General features: G+C 70.1%; 1 protein-coding gene across 1 annotated transcript in view; it reads right to left on the bottom strand.

Annotated features, from left to right (window-relative positions):
- The window catches only part of LOC119251467 (SCO-spondin-like), a 45,122-nt gene that overhangs the window by 8,648 nt on the left and 12,155 nt on the right, over positions 1-24,319 (bottom strand). Inside the window, 52 exon segments of the mRNA XM_037518745.2 lie at positions 1-105; positions 364-702; positions 845-891; positions 972-1,124; positions 1,287-1,533; positions 1,610-1,741; positions 2,441-2,608; positions 2,724-2,933; positions 3,353-3,508; positions 3,674-3,715; positions 4,363-4,530; positions 4,615-4,800; positions 4,907-4,953; positions 5,488-5,657; positions 6,207-6,286; positions 6,372-6,542; positions 6,648-6,854; positions 7,028-7,080; positions 7,630-7,724; positions 9,021-9,166; positions 9,330-9,461; positions 9,743-9,913; positions 10,070-10,116; positions 11,008-11,260; positions 11,460-11,624; positions 11,909-12,082; positions 12,983-13,074; positions 13,252-13,377; positions 13,460-13,589; positions 13,713-13,835; positions 13,917-14,096; positions 14,741-14,905; positions 14,985-15,151; positions 15,787-15,934; positions 16,183-16,359; positions 17,347-17,404; positions 18,022-18,094; positions 18,473-18,614; positions 18,701-18,845; positions 19,391-19,500; positions 19,584-19,682; positions 19,685-19,759; positions 20,023-20,127; positions 20,846-20,900; positions 21,035-21,188; positions 21,721-21,871; positions 21,964-22,149; positions 22,235-22,375; positions 22,488-22,640; positions 22,725-22,956; positions 23,037-23,128; positions 23,837-24,073. Coding sequence (XP_037374642.1) covers positions 1-105; positions 364-702; positions 845-891; positions 972-1,124; positions 1,287-1,533; positions 1,610-1,741; positions 2,441-2,608; positions 2,724-2,933; positions 3,353-3,508; positions 3,674-3,715; positions 4,363-4,530; positions 4,615-4,800; positions 4,907-4,953; positions 5,488-5,657; positions 6,207-6,286; positions 6,372-6,542; positions 6,648-6,854; positions 7,028-7,080; positions 7,630-7,724; positions 9,021-9,166; positions 9,330-9,461; positions 9,743-9,913; positions 10,070-10,116; positions 11,008-11,260; positions 11,460-11,624; positions 11,909-12,082; positions 12,983-13,074; positions 13,252-13,377; positions 13,460-13,589; positions 13,713-13,835; positions 13,917-14,096; positions 14,741-14,905; positions 14,985-15,151; positions 15,787-15,934; positions 16,183-16,359; positions 17,347-17,404; positions 18,022-18,094; positions 18,473-18,614; positions 18,701-18,845; positions 19,391-19,500; positions 19,584-19,682; positions 19,685-19,759; positions 20,023-20,127; positions 20,846-20,900; positions 21,035-21,188; positions 21,721-21,871; positions 21,964-22,149; positions 22,235-22,375; positions 22,488-22,640; positions 22,725-22,956; positions 23,037-23,128; positions 23,837-24,073 — 7,380 coding nt within the window.

The following is a 24,319-nucleotide window of genomic DNA, read 5'->3' as shown; positions in this document are numbered from 1 at the left end:
CCCCGGCCCCTCCGGCCGCCGGGCCCTGGTGTCGGTAGCGCTGCTGGACCCGCACGCGGCAGGAGCACGGCGTCCAGCTGCTCCAGCCGCTCCAGGCGCACTCCTCTGGGCGGGGCGGGGTGTGGGCCGGGGCCTCCTGGGCCCTCCCCGCTCCCTCCTCCCTGCCCACCCCCAGGGGCGCCCACACCCTGCGCAGCTCAGGGCGGAGGGGGGCCCGGACTTCAGGCGGTCCTCGAGGGCAGCCCCCCCCAGGGCAGCGAGAGGGCCGCCCGCGCACGGGGGAGGCACGCGGCAGTCTGGGGCAGGAGCCGCCTCGCCGCCTCTCCCCCGGGCAGGAGGGCAGGGCCCTCGCCGGCCACTCACCCAGGCAGGACCCCGGGTAGCAGGCCCGGGTGTCCAGGTGCAGGAAGGGGCCGGTGCAGCCGGGGTCGGCCGGCGGGCAGGGGCAGGAGCCGGCGCGGGAGGCCAGGCCGGGGCCGCAGCTGCGGGAGCAGGGGCTCCAGGGGCCCCAGGAGCAGGCCTCCAGCGGCCCCCGGCAGGGCTGCCGCCCGCAGGGCTGGGTCTGGCGGTCGGGGCCCACGCAGGGGGGTCCCCCGAGGCGAGGGGTCGAGGCCGAGCAGACGCGGGTGCGGACCTGGCTTCCACCTCCGCAGGAGACCGGGCAGCCGGACCAGGGGGACCACGGCGACCAGGCCCCGGGCGCTGCGGGCGGGCACGGCGGCGTGAGGGGGGCAGAGGAAGAGAAAGCAGGGGAGGCGCCGGCTGGGGGCGCCCCGGCGCGGGGGAAAGCCGGGGACCGGGGACCCGCGTCAGAGGGAGACAGGAGGCCCGGGGCGCCCCGCACCTGCACAGCCCGCGTCCGCACACAGCACGCCCTCCGGGGTGCAGGAGCTGAGGGAGAAGCCGGGCCTCAGGGTCGCGTCCGGCGGGGGCGGCAGCGCAGGGGGCCCGCCCGCCCGCCCCGCGCTCACCACCGCCGGCACATGCCCTGCAGCCAGCTGGCGCCCAGGGCCCGCGGGAGGCCGCCGTGCAGGCACAGGGGCGGGCACGGGGGCTGGGGGCAGGGCCGGCGCTGAGACTGCTCCTCCCGACACTCCGGCGCCCACGAGCCCGACGTGGAGGACCTGGCGGGTGAGAGGGGCCGGGGCTGGAGGTGGCCGAGGAAAGGCAGCGCGGCCGGGGCCAAGCGCGGGGCCAGGGGGGTGGCGCCGGGTCACAGGCGGAGGCCCGGGGGCCGTCAGACCAGCAGGGGCCCGGGTGGGTCAGGGACACCGAGCCGGGCCTACCGAAAGCGGCTCTGCTGCCCTCCGGGCCCGCACGAGCGGCTGCAGGGGCTCCAGGCTGACCAGCGGCTCCAGGCGCAGAGGGCGGGCGGCGGGCAGGGCCGAGCCTCGCAGGTCAGCCGCCCCGCCCGGCACGTGCAGTTGCCGCAGGCCTCCTGGGGCCGGCTCCCCGGGGCCCAGCCGCGGCCCTTGGCGTCTGTGCACTCGCAGTGCCCGACCGGCACGCAGCCACCGTCCTGCTCCAGGGAGCCTGTGGGGAGAGGCCCTCCAGCGCTGGGCGGGCACCGGGGGGCCCCCGGACCTGCCTGAGGGCCGGCAGCACCTACCCTCGGAGCAGCGGCAGCCCGGCTGGCAGGCCTGGCCTTCCTGACACACGATGCCCTCCTGGAGGTCGGAGCAGCGGCGGGGGCAGCGATTGGCACAGCTGACCAGCTCCATGCCTGCCGGGCAGCCGGCCTCTGGGCAGACGGGAGGACTGGTCAGGAGGCTCCTGAGTTGAGTCCTGAGACTCGAAAACCCTCCCCTGCCCAAGCAGGGGCCGCCCTCCTTTGAGAGCTACAGAGGCTCCCTCTTGTAAACGCTCGCCCCCGGCCTGGCCTGGGATGGGGCATCCCGTGGGGCAGCGGCCCTCTCCTGCCCGCCAGCCGGTGCCTGGACCCTAAGAGTTTGTAGCGCTGGCCTGGTCTGTGCCCCGAAACACCGGCATCCTCACCGAACTCCCCTCTAGGTTTATCCGGGGCAGGGGGCATGTCAGTGTGGGTGGGGTGCCCTGGGGAGGTGGGGGATCCTCGAGTGATGGAGGCCCATGGGTCCGTCACAGGGAGAGGTGGAGCTTGGGGCGGGTTCAGTCCACACCCAGGGATGCTCACGAGTGTCCCCCTCAAATTCTAATATCTTGACTGGGCAGCTGGTTCCTCAGGCGCTGGCTGGGCCCTGCTGAGCCAGGGTGGGGGTGTGGGTCCAGCAGGCCACCCCTGGCCACAGAGCCCACCCCCCGGCCCAGCCAGCCGCCTGCTCCCAAGAGTCTCTGTTCTTAACCTGCCCACGAGGCAGCGGTGACAGCCCATCTGTGGCTCAGGGTGACGTGGGGAGAAAAGTGGGGGCGGCGAGCCCTGCCAGGTGCCAGGCCAGTGGGGGTGTCAACGCCAACTTCCTACCGCAGGGCATGGGGTTGCAGAGCCGAGCGTGGTGCTTCTCCCCAACACAGGGGGCACCCCCATTCTTGGGCGGGGGGCTTGAGCAGCGGCGGCTCCTCAGGGATCGGCCCCCACCACAGCTGCGGTCACACCAGGACCAGGGGCTCCAGCGTGACCAGCCTCCAGGCACTGCAGGGAGAGGATCTGGCTTAGGCAGAGCCCCGCAGCCCATGAGCTAACGTGCACCCCCACCCCCCATGCGCCTGGGTGCCTGGGAGGGCGCCCCTGCCCTCAAGCGCCTCACCTGGGCAAGCTCGCAGGCCGCAGAAGCGCCGCTCCTGGAAGGCCGTGAGGATGTCGGGGCACCAGTGCCCGCCGGGCCCCGGGGGGTGGTACGCCCGCAGGCGGCGCTGCTGGCCCACCCCGCAGGTCCTGGAGCAAGGTCCCCACGGGGCCCAGGCGGTCCAGGAGCAGTTCCCGGCCACGCAGCCAGGGCCAGGGCACTGGGGCAGCTCTGCGGGAGAGACATACCGGGCTAGAACCCCCACCTCCTGCTCCAGTGCCCAGCTCGGGGGGCACAGCCTCATCCAGACCCTTGGTTTTTCCATTGGGATCTGACACTGGCTGCTGTTGGTTCTGGCATCTGGGCCTCAGTTTCCCTTTTCTCATAGTGGACAGCAGCCCCAGACTCACAAAGCTGCAGAGAGACTGAGTGGCACCTTGGAGGTGTTCAGTGAGGATTTGCTGGGAGTTGGCAGGGCTCCCCAACTGCTGTCAGGGTTCGCAAAGATTGAACGGATGTCGGGGTGAGAATGCCACAACATATTTCTTTGGGGGATATGTTGGGGTCTGGGGGTTGGACGCTGGCTGGGGGTTACAATGAGTTGGCGGAAGGCAGATGTCAGGGTCAGAGGTCAAGACTGGAAGGGGTACCTGTGCAGGAGGGCAGGTTGCAAGGACGCTCCTGGGATGTGTCCCCGCGGGTGCAGTTCCCCAGGCAGAGGCGGGTGCGGCCACGCAGAGCGGGGTTGGCAGGGTCCGTGCAGCTGTGGGAACAGGGGGACCACGGGGACCACGGGCCCCAGCCACCTAGAGGGGGGTCATCCCTTGATGAGTCCTCCCTCAGCTCTCGGCCTCCCAGGAAGCAGGACGGGGCGGGGGAGGCTGGGCTTGCCCTTCTCAAGGGTGCCCTCCCTTGTACCCTCCTCATGTCCCTGCACAGCGCGCCCTGCCCCCCCTCAGAGTCCGGGCTACCTGGATGGCCTGTCACTGGTTCCACTGTGGACCCTGCAGCTCCTGTGCCAGAGGAAACCCATGTTCAGAAAAGCTTCCCGGCCAGCACGGGACCAAACCTGAGGCTGGCGGCCGAGTTTCAAACCAGTCACTGTCTGGACCAGCACTTCCCCGGGCCCCTCCCCCCAAAGACACCCGGGACCCACGCAGGTGCTTCCTTTAGGCAGCAAGGCCAGTGCCAGTGCGCCAGCCCTTTCTGCTGTGGTGACATTCCATCCCCTCCAGTGCTTGTCAAAATCATCTGTAACCCTCAATGCTGCCTCCCCCAGGAAGCCCTCCTAGATTGTCCTTCTAGGAGCATCCCCAACCTCCCTGATCTTCCACAGCTCATGTACCCTCCTCATATGCTGCCTCTTCCAGGAAGCCTTCCTGGACTGTCCCTGTGGAGAATCCCCAGCCTCCCCAATCTTCCATGCACCACACGCTGAAATGGGTTCTCTGAACACCTGGGTTCCCCCGCCCCAGCGCACACCATCTAGTACATTTGGCAAGAGTTCCACAAATGTTGGCTGAATGCACGTGAAAGCAGGAGGAACGCGACTAGTCTCCAAGAGGAAGCAAGCGTCAGAGATCAACAGGAAAGGCAGAGGCAGGAACGAACAAAAGCCAGGCACTGCCCGGCCCTCCCGCTTCCCCTCCCGCTTCCTCACCTGGGCAGTCCGGGCTGAGGCAGAACTCGAGGTCCTGGAGGGGCCCTGGGCAGCCCTGGCCTCCGGGAGCTGGCGTGGGGCGCACGCACTGGCGGCTGCGGGTGCGGGTGCCCAGGCCGCCACAGGAGCGGGAGCACGGACCCCAGGCGCTCCAAGCTCCGTCCACGGCGCCAGGGAGATGAGGCCGTGTCTGGGAGGCCAGGGAGGCCCCAGTCGTTGGGACTGGCGCAGGCGGCGGGGGCACCTCACCTGGGCACTCGGCGCTGGGGCACACCTCCCTCTGCTGCTGGAGGTCTGCCTCCCCCGCCCCCCCGGGGCATGGGGCCCCACCCTGCTGAGGAGCGGGGCAGGTGCAGGCCCTGGAGCGGGTCCTCATCTGGCCCCCGCAGGGCTGGGAGCAGGCCGTCCACTCCGACCACGGGCACCAGCCACCGGACACTGCGGGGGAGAGCAGCAGGTACTGGGGTGCAGCTGTTGCTTCCCCAGTCCCAGCCCTTCTTGTGACCCCACCTCTCCCCTCACCTCCCGCCTGCCCTCAACATACCTGGACACCGCAGGTCCGTGCAGTTCAGCTTTCCCTCCAGGCAGGTGCTGGGCAGGAAGGCGGGCACCAGAGGGAGGGCAGCAGCTCAACCCTGCCCATGCCCTCTGCACGCACCCCTCTGCGGTGCCTCTCACCCCTCACCCCTATGCCCCATTCCCCTCCAAGGCCTCAGGCCCCCTGTCTCCAGACTCTGCCCCCTCCAGGTCTCTCGGTGCCCGTCAGACTGTGTGTCCTACTGGGGACCGACCTCCGGTCAGCTGCTGCTGGCGGGCCTGGCAGCAGGAGGCGCCCCGCCACCCACAGTCTCCCGAGGAGGTTGTAGGAAGAGTGTCGCCTGCACCCACCGAGACTCAGGAGAGCTCAGGTGCAGGAGAAACAAGGTAGAATGCACCTGCTCCCACCCCGCCCTCACCCCTGCACCTGCACCTGCTGCCACCCCGCCCTCCCCCCTGCACCTGCACCCTGCTCACACCCCGCCCTCACCCCTGCACTGGCAGTCTGCTTCCTGCTCTCACTCCTCTCACCCCTGCACCTGCACCCTACTCCCACCCTGCCCTCACCCCTGCACCTGCCCGACTCACCAGTGGTTGCAGCCGTCAGGCCTCGCCAGCCGAGTGCCCGAGCGGTGCCGCGCCCCGGTCAGCAGGTCCAGGCAGCCGCAGTGAGCCGGCCGCACGCAGACCACGCCGTCGGCGCTCAGCACCTGGCCCGGGGGGCAGTAGCAGCCGGGCTGGCAGCGCCACACACAGTGCTGGGGGGGCAGCAGGAAGGATTCCCATCAGCCCAAAACAGGGTCCCGGGGGGCAAAGGGGGGTGCTGGGGATGAAGGAAGAGGATGTAAAGGGGGAGGCGAGAGGTCAGAGGGGGAGCGTGACACCCCTCCTGATGCACACGTGCACATGGCCAAGGTCCGTACACTGCGGTGCTCTGGGTGTTTAAGAAGACAAGTGGGGGGGCCCTCCCGGGCGCTGATGCTGCTCGCATAGTGAAATGCTGAAACTGGGAGCCCTTTGAGGGAGTGAAGACAGCCCTGCTGGCGAGGTGCCCTCCCGGACTCTCCCTAGAAGCAGGGGGAGCCCGGAGTCCTAGCAGTTGGGATTGGCACAGGCGGCTGGGGCACCTCACCTGGGCACTCAGCGCCGGGGAACCTCCCCCCATCCCAGGGCACAGGGCGCCTCTGCTGAGGAGCGGGTGGGCACCGGCCCTGGAGGGGGTCTGGTGGGTGCTGACCCACCCCGCCCCTCCCAGCCAGTGGGGGGCAGGACCCGCAGCCGCACCCTGCCCAGCAGCCCAGACTCACCACCAGGTCATCGCAGGAGCGAGGACAGGGGGGCCCACAGGGGCTAAACGCGGCCCCCTCGATGGTGGAGCAGTTGGTCACTGGGCGGAGGGAACGGATGGGCTGAGGGCCACTTCCTGCAGCTTCCTGGCCACTGCCTCTTGACCCCCCATCCCTGGCAGGTACCTGGGCATGGCAACACCTGGCAGGCCTCCCCCTGGGCCCGAGGCCCCTCACAGTAGTCCCCCAGGCCCTGGGGTGGGGGCTCGTCACAGGCTCGGGTCCGGCTCCGCAGGCCTCCCCCACAGCTCCGGCTGCAGCTGGACCAGGGTCCCCAAGGCCCCCAGCCCCCAGCTCCTGGGGGGACAGCAGAAGGAGAGTGGGGAGGGCTTGGCCGGGAGGGGGCAGGTGGCACAGGTGGACGGAGGGCATGAAGGCCCGCCCTGGGCTCCCCGGACTCACGGTCACAGCCTGGCAGGAGGCAGGGCTCCTCCTCAGCCTCAGGGCCCGGACAAGGAGTCGTGGTGGGGGCCAGTGGGGGCAGCAAAGCCACGCCGGTGGGCACTGCCCCGGGGCGCCTGGCACAGAAGCGATGCCGGTGGCGTCGGGCAGGACCACAGGAGGCCGAGCACGCGCTCCACGGAGTCCAGCGCGACCACGTGGGCTGACCTAGGGGTCGGGAGGGAGAGGCAGAGAGGACAGAACAAGCAATGCAGGCTGGCGCCCCAGCAGAACACCCCTCCTCCAGCCCCCCACTCTCCCGAGGGCCTCCTTGCCAGCTCCCAGTCTGGCCCAGCCCAGAGGCACAGGGCGCAGGGGGCAACTCAGGAGGGGCCTCTCACCCTCTTCGCAGGGCCAGGCGGTACAGTTGGTGATGAGCCCGGAGACACAGGAGCTGAAAGGGGACCCCATGGGTGGGGGTGCTGTTAGGGACTGAACTGGGTCTCCTCAATTCATGTTAAAGTCCCACCCCCCAGAATGTGACCCTACTTGGAGAGAGGCCAGGGGTACAGAAACCCAGGGAGCAGATGGGGCCGACCAGGGAGGAGGCGGCCCGTGGGGAGACGGTGGGGAGACGGAAGGATGCAGCGACAAGCCAAGGGCTGCTGCTACATGGGGGGGCAGGGGCACCGCCTGGAACAGAGTGCCCCCCACACGGCACAGCCGCAGAGGGCACCTGTCCTCCCAAGACGCGGGGCCCGGGTTTCCAGCCTCTAGAGCTACGAGAAGACAAAGTGCTGCCCCAGACCCCCCGGCCGTGGGCTGGTGTTGTGGTGATCCCCGAGACCAGGCAGGCGGGACGAGAGATGGGCAGGGGATGGCACCAGCGAGGGTTCGAGCAGGTGCCTGTGGGGAGGGGTGTCTCTACGGGGGTCCGGAATCCCCAGCTGAGGAGGGACAGTGGGATATGGGGGCTCATTGCATCGGGGTGGGGGTGTCTCACCAGTTCTCACATGGGCGAAGCACAGTGCCGCCAGGGGGGTAGAGGCGCCCCCCATGGGTGCAGGGGCAGTCCTGCGCGGGCACACACACGTTGTTCTGGAATCAAACATCCCGCATTATCTTCCGGCTTCTGGCCCAGCCTGCTCCCCGAGTCAGCACTCAGCACCCCTCCTCAGGCCCCCTTCTCAGAGGCCGCCGAATGCCAGCCACGGTCCTGCCACTGCCCTACCCTTGGACATGCCACCCTCAGCTGCAGGGCTGTGGGGCGGGGGCATGGACCCCCCCTTTCTGGGAGAGAAAGACCATCTTGTCTTGCAAACCCAAGAGTGAGTGTGCAGGTGCCCACGGAGCCAACCAGCGGGACGGGGGAGGCGCCGCCCAGGCAGCCACGAGGCAAAGGCGGGCAGAGGTGGACGCGGGCAGCGGGCCCAGAGCAGGCTCGCCGCGCCGAGGGCCAGGACGCCGCCCGAAGCTCACGTAATGGTGCGGGCGACGTTGCTTGAATTTAAAGCACACGTCGTTTAATTTACTTCGCGTCAGCAAAATAAAACCGGACAAAACCAGGCGCACGGGGTGCGGCAGGAGCCACTAGTGTCCAATTTCTAAACAGGCGCCAGGAGCACAGGCCTCCGGGCCCCGCAGCCTGCCGTTCCCAGGCCAGGCCCGGGGGGGCGCTCTGCCACCGCACGGGCTCCACGACCGGGGTCGTTCCTGCCACTTCCAGAGACCGAGGCACAAGAACACGCGGCCCCTGGTCAGCGAGTTGCAACTGGAAGAGTCTGACTTGAACGCAGACCCTCCTCCCCGGGCGCTGTCCGGTAACTGCAGCCCACCGTCCAGCGGCACCTCTAAGCTGTCCCCACCCCCACAGCTTTTGTTCAAACTCCACCACGCCAGCCGCATTTCCCAGCCCTGTTCCCACCACCCTCTCCTGGCGTGGCCACCACCCTGCTCGCATTCCCGTCAGTCTCGGATGTTCAAGGCACGGCCACCTCCTCCAGGAAGCCCACCAGGACTGACCCTCCCCAGACTGACCCAGCTCCCGAGGGTCTGCACCCTGAGCTCAGAGCATGCAAAGCTCGCAGTTCCTGTGGATCCAACGGTTCTGTCTTCTTTCCAGGGGTTCTGGGTCTAGTTTCCCCAGACTGGAGGCTCCCTGAGGGCAGAGCCTGCATAACCCAGTCCAAGACTGAGCAGAGAGTAGGTGCCCGATAACACAAGAGGAGAGCGCTCAAGCAGGCACGAATCACAGGCCTACTAGGTCAATCACCACTTTACAGACAAGAACGCGACCCGCCCAGGTCACTGCCGGCTGGCTCTGCCCCATCTTGTCCCTTCCCTGCCACGCAGGGTCCCTGGGCCCCGAGGAGGTCAGCCAGAGAGGACACTGACCAGCAGGAGTGTTCCAGGCAGGCAGTAGCAGCCGGGGTGGCAGGTCCGGTTAGCCCCTGGAGGGGCGCTGAGCTCCGCACAGGAGGCCGGGCCCTGGGCACAGTCCAGCCACCGCTTGTCCCCAGGACACACACCAGGCACTGGCCCTGGGGACACAGAGGTTGGCAGCCCAGCCCAGGCACGCCCCACTCCCCCTAGCTGCTACCCTGGCGAGGTGTCCGCTCTGGGTGTGCGCGGGAGCTCAGGGTCCCTGGGGGGCCGGGAAGAGCTAACAGCGCCCCAGGGTGGTGGAGGTCCCGGCAGCCTCACCGGCACAGGGCTGCAGGCCGCAGGCGGAGAAGTCCATCTGGCCGGGCAGGCCGCCGCCTCGGCTGCGGTTCCGGTAGCCACCGCCGCAGGGCACGGAGCACGCAGACCAGCGGCCCCACTGCTCGCTGGGGCCTGGGCGGCAGCTGGGTCACCGCAGGGCCGCGTCCCGCACCCGACGCGCCTCTTTCCTCCCACCCAGACACGGGTCCCTCCCCCTATATCCCAGACAGCCGAGCATCCCCCCTAGCTGCAGCATCAGGAGACCCCACTCTCCTCAGGAGCAGGAAGGACCCCTCTGATGGCTCTCTGGGGCCCACATCTCCTAGCATCCCCCAGGGCAGCCCTCTCGAGGTACTGGGGGAGTGTCCTTGGCTCCCCGATTGAGCGGTCTGAGGACCTGCCTCAGCTCTCACCTTGGCAGGGCCGCAGGCTGCAGAATTCAGCCTCCATATTGGGGCCCTGGCACGCGGCACCCCCAAAGGCAGCGGGGGGCGCAGTGCCCGCCCGGAAGCGCCGCCGAACACCCACATTGCAGCTGCGGCTGCACGGACTCCACGGGGTCCAGGGGCTCCAGCCGCAGGCCACTGCCGGGGTGCGGGCTCGGTCATAGGCTGCACAGGAGCGCGAGTCGCGCCGGACCCCAGTTCCCCCCGGACGCCACCCACATCCCCAGAAGACGCTCCCTGAAGGACCCCGTTGCCCCTGACGCCGCTGAGGACCCCCGGCTGCTGTCGGGGTACCTGGGCAGGGCTCCGAGGTGCACACCATCTCCCCAGAGACGCAGGTGCTGCAGAGGAGGCATCGCAGTGTCAGCCCCGTCCCTGCCCGAGGCAGCGGCCGGGCCTACGGGGCCACCCCCGGGAGGAGACCCCGCGGCTGGGGTAAAGCCAGTCCCCGGCCGTGTCCCAAGCCAAGTTCACGCCATGACCAGGCTTCTCACCCAGACCCCCGCGCCCCGATTCCACCCTCCGAGCGCCCCTGACGCCCCAGGCGCACAGTTCTACGCCTTTCCAGACTGTTCATCGTTTTGCGTTTATGAAGCCCGCTTGGCCGCGACTTCGCGCCACTCCCCAGGGACAGGCAGGGCGGCCCCGACTCCCCGGGGCTCCTGGGAGGAGACCTGGGCCCTTTGCTCTGACTTCCTCCCGGAACAGGTTTTAAAGCCCGGTGTCCGAGACGTGGGAGCTCCAGGGAAGAACCCGAGAGCAAGCGCAAGAGCAAGAGGCAGGGAGGAGGCGCGGCAGGGACGGGGAAGCAGGAAGGAAAACACAGAGCCGGAACCAGGGAAAAGGCGGGCGGGGCGCGCCCTCTGCCGGGGGTGGGGGGGGGGCGCTGCCAGCTCCAGTATCAGGGGCTTCAAGGTTTCCGAGCAGAAACCAAGGTGGCGCCAGGTGGGGACTTACACACAGGACACCGGTCCCTGGGGGAGAGGCCGGAGCTCCCTCCAGGCCTCACGCCACCCTCACGCCCTTCCCCTGGCTGAGCGTCGGCGCCCCCAAACCAACCGGAGACAGTTCCTTACAGGCCCCCCGAGGCCAGGTGGCCCCCACTCAGCTGGTATCCCCACAGCCTGTGCCGCACCAAGGTGCCACGCTGGCCCCTCCTCTGGGTGAGTCCGGATCTGCCCACCTCCGGTGCCCCCAGCCCTGCCCAGCCCAGCCCGCGGCCGCCGTCCTACCAGTTGTTACAGGAGTCCAGCCGAGCCACTGCCCCCGGGGCGTGCAGCTGCCCGCGCAGCTGGCAGGGGCACTGGTGGCGCGGCAGGCAGCTGGCGTTGTGCAGGAAGAGGCCCGGGGGGCAGGCGCAGCCGGGGGCGCAGGAGCCTGTGCACTCCACGCCCCGGCCCTGCGCCAGGCACAGCTGAGGGCACGGGCCCCCCTCTTGGCGGCACTGCTCCGCCGAGCGGAACACCATGTCCCCCGGGCACTGGGCTGGACAGGGAGACAGGGCGGGTCTCAGCAGGGGCTGCCGGGGAGGCAGGGCGCAGGGGTCAGGGGAGCCCGCGTGCAGGCGGCCGGGTGGCAGGATGGGGAAGCTGGGGGCGGCCCCAGGACCTGGGCAGCGGGTCTCCCCGAGGGGCAGCTGGAGGAGTCACAGGAGGGCTGGGCGGGGGGCGGGGACAGGCGGCACCTGCGCAGGCCTGCGTGTTGCAGTCCCTGGTCTGGCTGTGGGGTCCCTGGCACTCGGGGTCTCCTGGCACTGAGCCAGAGCAGCGGCGCCCACGTGTCTGGACGCCCCCGTCACAGGGGGCCGAGCAGGCCGACCAGGCGGCCCACGGGCCCCAGACGCTCGGCACTGGCAGGAAGAGCCAACACGGCAAGGAAGTGGGCAGGGGGTGGGGTGCGGGAGGGGCCGCAGGGTCCTGCCGCAGCCTCAGCATCCATACCTCGGGGCTGTCCCCCAAGCCCCTCGGGTCAGGCCCTCCTGTTAACCCAGCTGGGCTTCTGGGAGTATGGGGGGCAGGGGCTTGCTCGGGCCTCTCTCCTCCCGCCAGGGGCCCAAGACCCTGCCCAGGGGGTTGATCTCCTTTGTTCCCCTCCCCGCCTGGTCCCGGCCTCGCCAGGGCAGAGGGCCCATACCTAAGCACACAGTGGGGCTGCAGGGCTCCTCCTGGGTGGCCTCTCCCGGGCAGGACGTGTCCGCGGGGCCCGGGCAGAGCCGGGAGCGACTGCGCCAGCCGGGAGCCCCTCCGGGGGCCAGGCAGCTCCGGGAGCAGGCGGACCAGGGTGTCCAGGGCGTCCAGCCTGGGGCCTCTGCAGGGGGAGGGCAGGCCAGCTGCACAGGGCTCCGCCGGCCTGGGGCTCGGGAGACCCAGGTCAGGTCGAGAACCTGGGGAGCGGCGGCGGGAAGGGCGCGCGAGGCCGGGGAGCTGCTCTGGGAACCCGGCTCTCAGGCCCAGTTCTCCCCGGCAGGGCAGAGCCTCCTGCTGGGCCGGACCCCTCCACTCCAGCCCCTGTCCCTGGGCCCGGCTGGCACCCCGGCACGCCCTCCAGCCACCCCTCATCTCCTGAGAGCAGCGTCCAGGACCTCCGAAGCCCTCTCCGTCCGCTCCCGCGTTGGAAAGCCCAGAGGCCCTGCGGACGGTCCGCGCCCAGCAGCCTCTCCACCGGCCCCTCCTCCCGCTGAGAGAGCCTGGCCCGGAACCCTTGGACTCACCCCTGCTCCCCAAGTCTCCTGCTGCCTCCTCCACCAGGGAGACCTCAGGCAACGGCTCTGCCTGGGCCCCAGGGGATGAAAGGAAAACAGCGGGAACCTGCTCTGGCCTCCAGGCTCTCCACAGCCGCCCCCACCCCCACATGCGGCCAGTGGGCTCAACCCCAGGCGCCTGTTCCTGCCCCCCGCACCCCAGGCGGTGCTGCTGTGGGCCTGGGCCAGCTGAGTGGGGGGATGGTGCACCCAGACCCTGCTCTCTCCAGTCAGAGCTGCAAGCCAGGGCCGCGTGCTGGGCCCGAAGGCTTCGCTGCTCCCCGCACGCGGAGTGGCCAGCAGGAGGGATACTGTCCAGTTCTTAGGACAGGAACGGGAGGGCCGGCGCGCGGGCTCCCGACGGCACCCATCCCTCGCACCGTGCCCGCCCCGCCGCCCGTCCCCCTACACCTCCCCACCGCCTGTCCCTCCCCCACACCTCCCCCGCCACCGTCTACCCCCCATACCTGTCCCACACCCCAGGTGGCAGGCCTGCAGCTCCTGTCTGTCGCCTTCACAAGGGGCACCCCCAAAAGCAGCTGGAGGGTTGGAAGGAGACCTGGGGAGAGAGGCCGTTTGGGTCCCCCTGCTCTTCTCCCTGCGCCCCTCTTGTCTGCCAACCCTGCCCCTCTCTCTCCCAAAGGCGCCGAAGGCTCCCACTGCATGGCCCAGCCCAGTTCTGCGCCCCCCACCCCCTCTTTCCTCCTCCCGTCCCCTCCCCCCACCCGGCGGGCACCTGAACCTGGCCCTCAGTCCCGAGCCACAGGAGCGGTCGCAGGGGCCCCAGGAGGACCAGGCGGACCAGCCGCAGGGCACAGGGCAGCGCCGGGGCTCACACAGCAGCGCCCCCTCCTCACACAGGCTGCGGGGGGGCGGGGACGAGACGACCATCAGGCTTGTGGGGTGGCAGGGACAGCCCCTCCCCAGGGCACAGCCACCCTCACCACCGGCTGCAGTTGTCCAGGAGGAAGGGCACCCCCGGCGGCCTCAGCTCCCCGCCCACAAGGCAGGGGCATTCTGAGAGGGGCAGGCAGCCAGCGCCGTGCAGGAGCAGCCCCGGGGGGCAGCGGCACCCTGGGGTGTGGAGAGAAGAGCACTCAGCCCCAAGTGTGGGGGTCAGCAGGGAGGAGCCCAGAGGGCGCCCCCACCTGCCCCCCGAGGGCTCCGTCCGTGGCACCACTGGTGGGTCAGCCTCACCCTCCAGACAGCGCCCGCTGCAGCTTCTGTTGGCCGTGGGGTCCAAGCAGGAGGGCGGGCAGGGCGGCGCCAGCCCCTGGTGGCACAGGTCAGCACCGACGTGCACGCGGCCCGGCCCGCAGTCTGGGGAGCGACAGCACCGGGTGGGGGGGCTGCCTGAGGCCCAGCGACCTGCCCCAGCCCCACCCAGCTGGCTCCCCTTACCTGTGCCCCCTGTGCAGGGCTGCAAGCCACAGGGTGCCCCCTCCTGGGAGGCCCCAGGGCAGGGGGCACCTCCATTCTTGGGTGGGGGGTCCACACAGCTCCTCCGGCGACTCCGATGGCCGCCCCCACAAGAGACGCTGCAGGGCCCCCAGGCCTCCCACACAGCCCAGGCCCCAGCCACTGTGGGGGGAGGAGGGATGGGGTGGTCCAGGCAGAGCCCAGGGGAGCCGCAGTGTGCCAGGCCGCAGAGCAGAGGGGAGCCTGGGCTGCGGACCCCACCGCCTCCTGCCCACCCCAGAATAACCGCCCTGGAGGGGTGCGGCGGCACGGAGGGGACCTGGGGCAAGTGCTCCGGTGCCTCCCCGATAAAGCACAGTCCCTGGAACAGGGCAGGACGGGGGACTCCCGCAGCAGGGCGCCCCCTGGTGACCGCACACAGAAGCGGGCTAGGAGGCCAGGGAGGGGGCCCCCTGGGAAGCGCAGCAGAGGCCTGGGGACCGCCGCCTCCAGCTCTCAGCAAGGAGCCCGGGTCAGGTGGGATGGGCCCTCAGCACCCTCGCTCTGAGGGGCACTGGCTGCTGCTCCAGCTCCCCGGGGCCGGGAGATGAGGGACCACCAAGGCCACGCAGGTAAGGGGCGAGGCTTCCTGACAAGCCCTTGGAGGTGTGAGGTTGTGGCTTCAGAAGGGGCTGTCCAGGCTGAGGGGAGCCTGGACGGGGTCCCAGCAGAGATCAGGGGCATCTCCCCGGTACAGGTCTCGGGCAGGAACCCGCCCAGGTGTCTCACCTGGAGCCGGCAGAGACCGGGGGCAGGAAGCCGGTTACCTGGGCAGGCCTGCACAAAGCAGGGCTGGCTGCGGACCCGGTCGGGTGGGCAGCTGCCCCCGGGCAGGGGAGGCCGCAGGAGCTCCCGGCGCTGGAAGGTGAGGCCCGGGCCACAGCTGTGGCTGCAGCCGCTCCAGCCAGACCAGGGGCCCAGGACGCAGTCTACTGCAGGGGCCAGGCGGGCCGGGTTCAGTGGGCCTCACACGAGCGCAGGACCCCAGCGGGTGCCCCAGCCCCCACCTACCACAGTGGTCCTCGTCAGAGCCGTCCTGGCAGTCGGGCCGCAGGTCACAGCGCCGCTCGGAGGCCAGGCACTCCCCGCTGCCGCAGCTCAGCTGGCTCGGGGAGCAGGGGGCCCGCGGGGCTGGCAGCCCAGGCAGGGCCGTGGTGGGCACCGTGAAGGGCGCCATGCTCTCCGTCCCTGAGCCGGGGGCGGGGGCGGGGGAGTCACATAAGTGCTTCAGACGCGGGACAAGTGTCCCCTGGACCTCAGGCCAAGAGCAGAACGCAGCTTGCTGATGCTGCCCTGTGCCCGCGCTGGCCCCTCCACCGCGTGCAGTCTGGTCCTCACAGGACCGCATGGCCATGCTGCTTGCCAGGGGCTCTTGGAGCGTCCAGACAGGCCAGAGTCTAGAGGAGCAGCTCACGCTCTTGGGCACCCTCCTCCTGAAGGGGTGCTCCTGGGGTGCCCTTTATTGCGATGGGTCAACACTTCATCTCTCTTGTCCTGACTGGGAGACTGGCCCTCGAGCATGGCGCTCTACTCTGGAGGGACGGAAGAGTGTCCTCACGGGCCCGACAGGCTTTATAAAACGGGCTGGCTCCCAAGACCTCTCCATGCCCCCCTCACATTCCCAAAGGCGCACACCGTCCTGGCTGTTCTGCCCTGCTCAGTTTCTCTCCACTCCCCGCGGCCCCCAGTCCCCCCAGGCCTCCCATGTGAGCGAGAGACGAGGGGCAGGTACTGCCCTCCGCCTAGGGCCTTCTTGGCACCACCCCCCACCACCCCCATGACATCACACCCTCCCAGGGCCTGCGGGCCCCGCTCACCACAGTGTCTCTCGTCAGAGCCGTCCAGACAGTCCTCCGTCCCGTCGCAGAGCTGCTCCTGCCCCACACAGGCCAGCACCTGGCAGGGCGCCTGGCCCAGGCTGCACTGCACAGGTGGGAAGGGCCCCGGGGCAGCACGCTGGCCTGCGGGCACCACTGCAGTCAACTGGCCAGACCCCCACCTGTCCTCCCCGCCACCCCAAGACACCTCCAGCGGTTTCCCTCTGACCTCTGCCGCGCCCCTTTCCTGCCTCTCCCGGAGTACTCACCTGTGTCAGGAGGCCTGGTCCTTCCAAACCCTGATCTTGACTTGTGTGACCACAACCAACCTCCCAGGGCCTGCCCCCGGCGGGGAGGGAGGCTGCTGGGATACACGGCTTTGCAGGCCTTACCTGCAGGCGCCGCGGGACTCGTGGGGTGGGGGTGGGGCACCGTCACGGCCGCCAGTCCTGGTCCCAGGACCTTGGCCTCGGGTTGGGATATGGAGGCGGTGGTCACAGTCGGCACGGAGTCCCCAGGACTCGCACGAGGAGCTTCGGAGCCAGGGACGGCGCTCACTGGCCCTTTCCCTGTGGCGCAGGACAGACATGGGGTGAGGCCCCCCTGCTCCCCTCCCCTGAGACAAAGGTGCCCCAAGCTTCAGGGTGGTGCAGGGTAAAGACAGACAACACCCCTTTCCAAGGAGCTTCAGATCAAAATGGGGAGCTCAGTCGTGGTCTAAGGAGCACAAGAGGGTGCTGAGCTGACAGTAGAAAAAAAGCTTTGAGCTGAGATTTATTTACACTGCGAGGAAAAAGACGCCCGGGGCAGATTCAAAGCCAACGCGCTGCAACACTAACAATTCACGAACAAAAACAAGAGCGCCCCCAGCAACACCAGCACAAGCAGCGAACTCCACCAGAACCCAGGCTGAGCTCACGGCCGCCTCTGCACAGAGAAACCGCCGCGAGCTTCCTGGCAGCCACGGGAAAAGAGGACTAAGAGTCCCACTGTTCTGAGAAGACTCGGGGGAAAGAGCCTTTTTTCCTGAAGCAGATTCAAGGTGAGAGGAGAATTCACCACGTGGGTCTCTTAACGGACCTGAGTGATGGTGCAAGTTGCATCCTCTGCTTTTTCACGAAAGACACAGAAGCACCGGCCAGCCGGCTCCTGACCAGCTCTCACCAGATCTGGGTCTCTGAGACCTCCGAGTCTCACAGGCGGTGACAGCGAGGTCTGGCAGGAGGCGCGCCTGCCCACCAGCCCCCGCCGGAGGTCAGAGCCAGGACTCACTGGCTGCCTGACGGCCCATCCTCTCCCTGCTGGTGCCTCCCTCTCTCTGAAGACAGCTGCTCTGGGGCTAGCCCGGGGACCCCAGCCCCCCTGTGCCCACCCAGAGCTACTGCTACCTGCAAACACCTCAGAGAGGGATGCCTGAGGTGGGTGACAAATGCAGAAGGGGTGCAGACAGATGGACGGGTGGATGGATGGATGGACGGGTGGATATACAGATACACGAAGGGAGGGGTGGGGGGGTGGGGGGGTGGGAGGATGGGGTCTGGAGTTTGTGCTCATACCTGTGGGGGCCGTGAGTGGCCCCTGCCCGAGATGCCGGTGTTCAGCCTCCGCCAGACCCTGCGAGGAGGGAAGGGCTCAGCCACACGCAGCCCAAGCCCAGCCCCCCAGCACCAGCCTCTCCTTCCCGAGAGATGGGTGTGCCTCAGCCGCACCCTGTGCCCCCCAGAGCAGAGCCGGAGAGCAGAGCCTGATTCCTTGGGATACCTCAAGGTGGGGGCGCCCTAGGTCCAGGAGCTCAGAGGCTCTTCTCGCTGCCTCATTAAGGGGACCCTCTTCTGCTCCAGCCCTCCAAGCCCCTGGTCCTCTCCCCCCACCATGCCGTGCTCGGCCCCCCCAACCAGACATCACCCTCCCTCCCTCCTTCCCTCCGTCCTTCAAGACTCAGCACCCAGGCTCCGGGCTCCTCCCGGCCCGAGCACAGCCTCAGAAGCCGGCACACGCTCCTGTCTCCAGGGCCTCTGCGCTCCTCCGCACCCCAGCTGGCCCCTGCCCCAGCCAGGCACTGTGCTGGCCCCAGAAGCCTCCCGGGGACCGTGAGGGGCACCGGGGACATCCACGGGGACGACACGGGCCGACGCCGTGAGGGGAGGGAGGACCCGGAGCAGGCGCGGGGCCGCTGGGCGCAGGGCCGGCTCCCTGTCCTCAGCACCCGCCTTGGGCCCAGCCGCACTCACCTCCCTAGGCTGGGGCAGCAGCTGGCCCAGTCCAGAGGGGGACAGGCCTGGGGTCCCGGCTGCGGACGGGACTCTGCGGAGAAAAGCAACTGCAGGGGCTCCGTGCTCCCCCGGCACACGTGCCCCCTCCGGCAGCGCTCCCGGGATGGACCAGGCTGGCTGGGGCGGGCCCGGCCCGCTGACACCGGCCAAGGGAGTGCTATCCACCAGGTTGCTCCACGCCAGCCTGTCAGAATCATCTAGAAGCCTTAGAAAACACAGCGGGCTCGGCTGGGCCCCAAGGGTCTGCCTCTCAGGCCAGGGCCCAGGGACCTCGTAACAGATTCCCCGTGTCGCTGCTGCTCCCGGGGCCACGCTGAGACTCCGGGAAATGGCACAGAATTCTAGAATGTCTCGGCCGCAGGGGTCACCCAAGGCACAGTCTGCAAGGACAAGCCGAGGGTCCCCGTACCTGCGGGCGCCTGCAGCGGGGGGCGCACAGCCCTCTTCATCCGACCTGTCCTCACAGTCGCCCGCACCATCGCACGGGGCGCCCTTCGGGGCACACTCACCACTGGCACAGCGGGGTCCAGCCCCGGGGCACGGGAGCACCACTGCGGGGACACCGTGGGGCCGTGGCTGAGGCCCCTGCGCAGCCCGCCCCGCCCCTCCCCCAGGCCCCGCCCCGCCCTGGCCCTACCTGGCTCCTCGCAGCCCAGCAGCTCCACCCGCGGGGCGCGGCTCTGGTGGGCATCTTGGGGCCACACCCGGACATACCGCGCCTGCACCATGCGGCCGAACGTCCACGCTGCGGGGGTCACGTCACCCCAGGCCCCGGGGGAAGGCTGCGGACAGGGAGACGCCTGCTGGCCGAGGCCCAAGACCGCCTTTGCCCGGGATGCTGGGGCCCACCCTGCTCTCCCGGTCCCCCAACCTCTCTGGCGTGGGGCCTGCCCCTCAGGCCCATGTTCTCCCGGCGGGACCCCGAGGGCAGGGCCAGTCGTGATCTCTCCGTGTGCCCAGGATCTGGCCAGTGCCTGCATGTGCGGGGCTCCCCGGGTGTTTGAGGGTGACGGTGCCGTGGCTGATTCCTCCTGCGCCGACAGGCTGGTTCCCAGGGAGGATGCAGACCCCAGAGGGTAGTAGGGCTCCCCTGCTCTCTACCTGACCCCCAGCTTCTACCCCACCCCGTCAGCAGGATGCCTCAGCCACTGCCGCTGCCCGCTCGGCCCTCTGGCACCGGCCCAGCATGCGCTTCACGGCCCCCCCCTGCTCTTCAGAGGGCCCGCAAGCCTCCGATGCGGGGAGCGCCCCCGAGGAGACTGGACAGCCCTTGGGGACCAAGACTGTGGGCCCCAAAAGGCGTACGGGGGTCCCCGGTGGGTTGTACCTTGGGCGGGGGCGGAGGGGCGGGCTGGAGGTCGGGGTAGCTGTGCCAGTGCAGACCGTCGCTGCTGAGCTGGAGCCGGCGCACCGCCCCCGCCCCCTGCACCAGCAGGCCTGAGGCAGGAGGAGGGCGGCTCAGAACCAAGGCGCAGCCGTCCCAGCGGGTCACCCCCACCCAGCCTCGCCCATGCACTGACCAGTGAGATTGCGGGGCCGCAGCAGGTCCAGCTGCCGGGGTGGGGCCTGGGTGTGCTGTGGAGCGTGGGGGTCGGGTCCCCTGGTGGGAGCCCCCGGGGGGCAGTCGAGGCAGGGTGCTCCAGCCACAGGCCGCCCTCGGAGAGCCCGGCCAGGCCCAGGGGGGCGTAGCAGGGGTCTGGGGAAGAAGAGGGGGTGCAAGCGGGGGAAGGCAAAGGGGGCCTTCCACAGCGCAGCCAAGGAAGCCAGGGGGGTGGCTGGGGCATCGGAAGGGCCCGCGCAGCCGACCGCCACCCCGATGAGCAGCCCGGGCCGGGGGCGAGGGCGGACTCCAGCCGAGGCCCCTGCAAGCAGGACACCCAGCCCGGGGAGGGTGGGCAGGCCCCGACTCCCCCCAGGCCGGCCCCCCGGGGCGTGTCCTCCTCCCCGCACGGCCCTTACCTCCGGGTGGAGGCAGGGTGTAGGTGACCAGGGGGGCTCCGGTCCGGGCACTGGGGGCCGGAGTGGGGTACAGAGTGACCATGGCGGGGAGCGCCTGCTCCTCTCCTGTGCGGACACTCAGGGTCAGGGGGGGACAGCTGAAACCCGCTCGCGCCAGCGCCACCTCTCCCGGGATGTTCCCTCCAGGACTTCACAGGGGCTTGAGGAGCAGCCCCCGGGGCCGGGAAGGCGCGTCCTGCCCTTGGTGGGAGCTGGAGGACTCCGTGTCCGCTGAGCACTTGATGACTAAAGAGTAAAACTGCCTCTCGGAAGCCACGTCGGGGCCGGCCCGAGCAGCGCCCGCCCGCACCGAGGCTGCCGTGCCCGCAGGGGACCGTGTGCGCTAGAGAGAGGCCCCTGCGCGGGGAGCAACCTGCGCGCCTGTGCCGGCTCTCGGCCTGGCAGCCCCAGGGGCTCCCCCAGGAAAGGCGTCTGGACCCACAAACGCATCCTTTCTGGAGCCCTTGCGTTTTCCTGTCGCTGTCACTCAGCCGCCAAGGGAAGCTGCTTCTGAAGTCCCGGCCAGCCCGGCTGCTCTCAGGGCCGGGGGAGGAGCCGGCGCCGACTCAGCAGAAGCAGAAAAGCGAAAGTGCCCTTGCGGGTGGCCTCCCGGGGAGGCAGGAGCTCACCAGGAGCTGGGCAGGGGCAAGCCCTCCCTCGGGGGGGCCCCTCATTCCCCCAGCCTGAGGCTGGGGTGCCCCGCGCCCCGGCTTGGTGCAGCTGCCGGGGGCCCCCGGGTTCTCGCCGCCCTCCCCGGCTCCTCCGCACCCCCAGCCCCGCTCACCCGGCCGGACGCAGCGGCAACAGGGCTCCGAGGGCGCCTCCACCAGCACCCAGTCCTGAGGCAGAGAGGGGCCCGATGCGCGAGGCTGCCCCTGCCCGTCTCCGCCCCCCTACCTCCCCCCCCCCCCCCCCCCCGTCCCCGGGCGCCCCGCCCTGGCCTCCGCACATGCCCCTGCTCCCAGCGCCTCACCTGGGGGCAGCTGCCCAGCGGGCAGTAGGGGGAGCAGAGCACAGTGCCATCGTGCAGACACTGGCACACGCTGCAGGGTCCCCCCCGCCAGCGCGCCCCCACACCGTGGACTTGGCCGTGCTGCTCACAGCGCCCGCACGGCTCCGTCTGGCACCTGGGAGGGGAGGGGCACCTCCCCCGATGAGCAGGTGCGCCTCGGGCCCGTCCCCCACCCCCACCCCTGTCCCGGGGGTTCCCGTCCCTGGCTGTGCAGTGAGAAACCCGGGCCAGCGGACCGGGACCGACGGGGTGGTTCCCTGTCACCTGAGCCCCGCCCCGCCCCGGGCGGCTGGGCCCAGAGAGGGCTGGGTTAGCAGCATGTGCCAGGGCCCCTGAGCAGCAGAACTGCCTGGGGGGCGCAGGGTGTAGACAGACAGAGACAGCCTGACCCAAAGCCTCACCCCAGGGCCCGGAAGGGCCAAAGCAGAGGAGACACACCTGCCTCTGGACTCGCCACGTTGCACTCGTGGGCGCCCCACAACCCCCTCTTTGGAGCCAGTGGGTCTAAAACTGATACAGGAGAAAGCTGGGTCCCCACAGGTTGCTGGGTGTCCTGGCGCATAGACCCAAAGGGAGGCAGCGGGGGGCTCCTCTTTCAGGGAGCGGCGTGCAGAAGCTAACTGGGAGGGGCGGGCAGGCCCAGGTACCTGCGGGCCTTGCGGTGGAGGCCCCGGCACCGGTGGCCTTGGCCAGAGAGGCGGGGGTTGTTGGGGCTCCGGAAGGACCACTGGACGCTCTGGCTCCCGCAGGGGCCCAGGCACTCGGCCCAGGGGGACCAGGAGGACCAGCCGCAGTTCACTGAGGAAGGGCCCGGGGTCAGGGGCTGGGGAGGGAACCCAGCTGCGTGACCTGGGGACCCCGCGGCAGGGCCAAGGCAGGGGTGGGCTCACCGGCACAGTTGGGGTTGGGCTGGCAGCGCTGGGGCCGCCCGTCCTGGCAGACGCAGAGCCGGCAGTCGTCGGTCTTGACGCGCTGCCCAGGCCAGTAGCGGGCACCGCCCACCAGGCAGGGACACTGCTGCGGCGGCACACATCGCCCCTCACCGCCCAGCACCTGCCCCTCGGGGCACCAGCAGCCTGGGGAAGGCCTGGCATGAGGCCTCCTGCAGAAAGCTGGGTGCCCAGCCATGCCCATGGCACCCCACCCCGCAAACCCCATTACCTGGGCTGCTGCAGGGCCGGTCAGGGGGGCATAGGGCCTGGCCAGAGATGTCCTCGCAAGTCAGCGGGCAGGGGGCACAGGGCTGGAACACCAGCTCCCCAGGGCAGGTGGCATTGGGGCAGCCGTCCCGAGGGCAGGGCCCTGCAAGAAATGGGGTGGGATGAGGGGGAACCCCTCAAGGGTTCCCACAGGGCCAAGCCCATCACGCTGACCCTCCGCGCCCCCTCTGCTGCACCCCTTCCCTTCCGCTCACGGGTCTGGTGGCTGCTGGGAGGGCCCCCGGGCAGCGTGGCGCAGGCCCGGCCCCCATTCTGCAGAGGGTGGCACCGCCGCTCCCGGGTCGAGGTGCCCCCGCATGACTCAGAGCAGGGGGACCAGGGGGTCCAGGGGCTCCACTGTCCGTCCACTGTGAGGAGGGGCCTGAGGTCTGGCTGGGGCCTGGATCGGTCTCTGGGCGCCCCCGCCCCGCTCCCAGTGCCCAGGCCCCCACCTGGGCAGGCAGCAGCGAAGCAGGCCTGAGCCTGGTGCTCTGGGCCCGGGCAGCGCTGCAGCACCGGCAGGCTGGGGGGGGAGCAGCGTCGGCTCCGGCCCTGCACCCCGGGCCCACACGTCCGACTGCACGGCCCCCAAGGGCTCCAGGGGCCCCAGACCCCACACCCCTGCTCTTCCGGAGAAAAGGCTGCCTCCCCTGCCCATTCACAGTCAGGCTGCCCGTCGCACACCTGGGGAGGGAAGGGGGTGGGGGTCAGGCTCTGCCCACCCATGGCCCCACCCTGCCTCCAGCACCCCCAGCCTGGCTCACCAGCTGGAAGCTGATGCAGCGGCCCCCCGGGCAGGAATATTCTTGGCAGGGCCCGCCTGTCCTGTTGGGCGCCCCCGGGGCTCGCAGCCCCTCTGCAGGGGGAGAGGAGAGAAGCCACAGGCTGGGCGCGAGCCTGGCCCCCTCCCCGGGCCTCGGCCTCGCAGTTGCCTCCCTACCGCAGAGGCGCTCGTCCTCCCCCTGCGCGCAGTCGGGGGCGCCGTCACAGAGGCGCTCGGGGCTCAGGCACAGCTGGGGCGCTGAGCCACAGGGGAAGAGACCTCTGCCGCATGGGGGCTGCTGTGTGGAGCCTGCGCAGAAACAGTCAGGCTAAGCGCCTGCCCCTCCCGCCTGCCCCCTGCAGAGGGCGGGGCCGCCAGAGGCACTGGAGTGGGAGGGTGGGCGGGTTGCACCTGACTTGGTGACACCTCTGGGTGGGCCCCAAGGGACAGGGGGCCGCGGGTGGAGTTGGGGCCTGCACACGGCCAACCCCACTGCGGGGGCAGGTGGCCAGGACAGAAGCGGTGGGAGGCGGCGTGACCGTCCAGGCAGGCCACGAGCCAGTGGCCAGAACCAGCCCCAGCCCTCCTCTGAGCCCGCCTGGCCCGGGGCACAGGCAGGGGCCCTTTCCGCCCTCCCCTGGGCCTGGGCGAGCGCCCAAGGGTTCACGGAAAAGTTCAAGACAGGCTGATGCTCCCGGACCGCGCCCGGCCCGAGCCAGCTGGAGCCCACAGGGGCCGCAGGGGGTGACGGCCCAAGGGGCGGGCGAGGGGTGGAGGCCGGGGGCGCCCCAGGGCTCTCACCGCAGACATCCGGGCCCTCGTCCCAGCCGTCCGGGCAGTGCTCGGTGCCGTCACACAGCTGTGCAGGCGACACGCAGCGCAGGCCGCGGGTGCAGGGCGCCTGGTGGGGCCCGCAGGGCCAGCCGCAGTCCTGCTCGTCGCTGCCGTCCACGCAGTCGGCCTCGCGGTCGCAGCGCCAGCCCCGCGGGGCGCACCCGCCGCTGCTGCACTCGAACTCCGAGGGGCCGCAGCTGGGCCCTGTGGGGCCGCCCGCTAGACCCCAGGCTGGAACTGGGCTCCCGAAGGCCCGGCCCTGGCTTTCTCGTGGGTCCTCGCCGGCCCCCAACTTCAATCGCTCCCCCCGTGGGCCCTGGCGGTCTCCTGAAAGTTCTCTCATCCCAGAATTTCCAGCAGACTCTGCTCAGCGCAGAGAGCAGCCTTGCAACCAGGAAGTAAAGCCCGGACGCCTCCCCCGAGGGGGGCCCTATGCTCCTTCCTGCCTCC

Source organism: Talpa occidentalis, unplaced genomic scaffold, assembly GCF_014898055.3.
Source record: "Talpa occidentalis isolate TD23 unplaced genomic scaffold, MPIMG_talOcc4v2.1, whole genome shotgun sequence".
Classification (NCBI taxonomy): domain Eukaryota; kingdom Metazoa; phylum Chordata; class Mammalia; order Eulipotyphla; family Talpidae; genus Talpa; species Talpa occidentalis.
The sequence above is the reverse complement of the archived record's forward strand: the minus strand, read 5'-3'. Positions and strand labels throughout refer to the sequence as shown.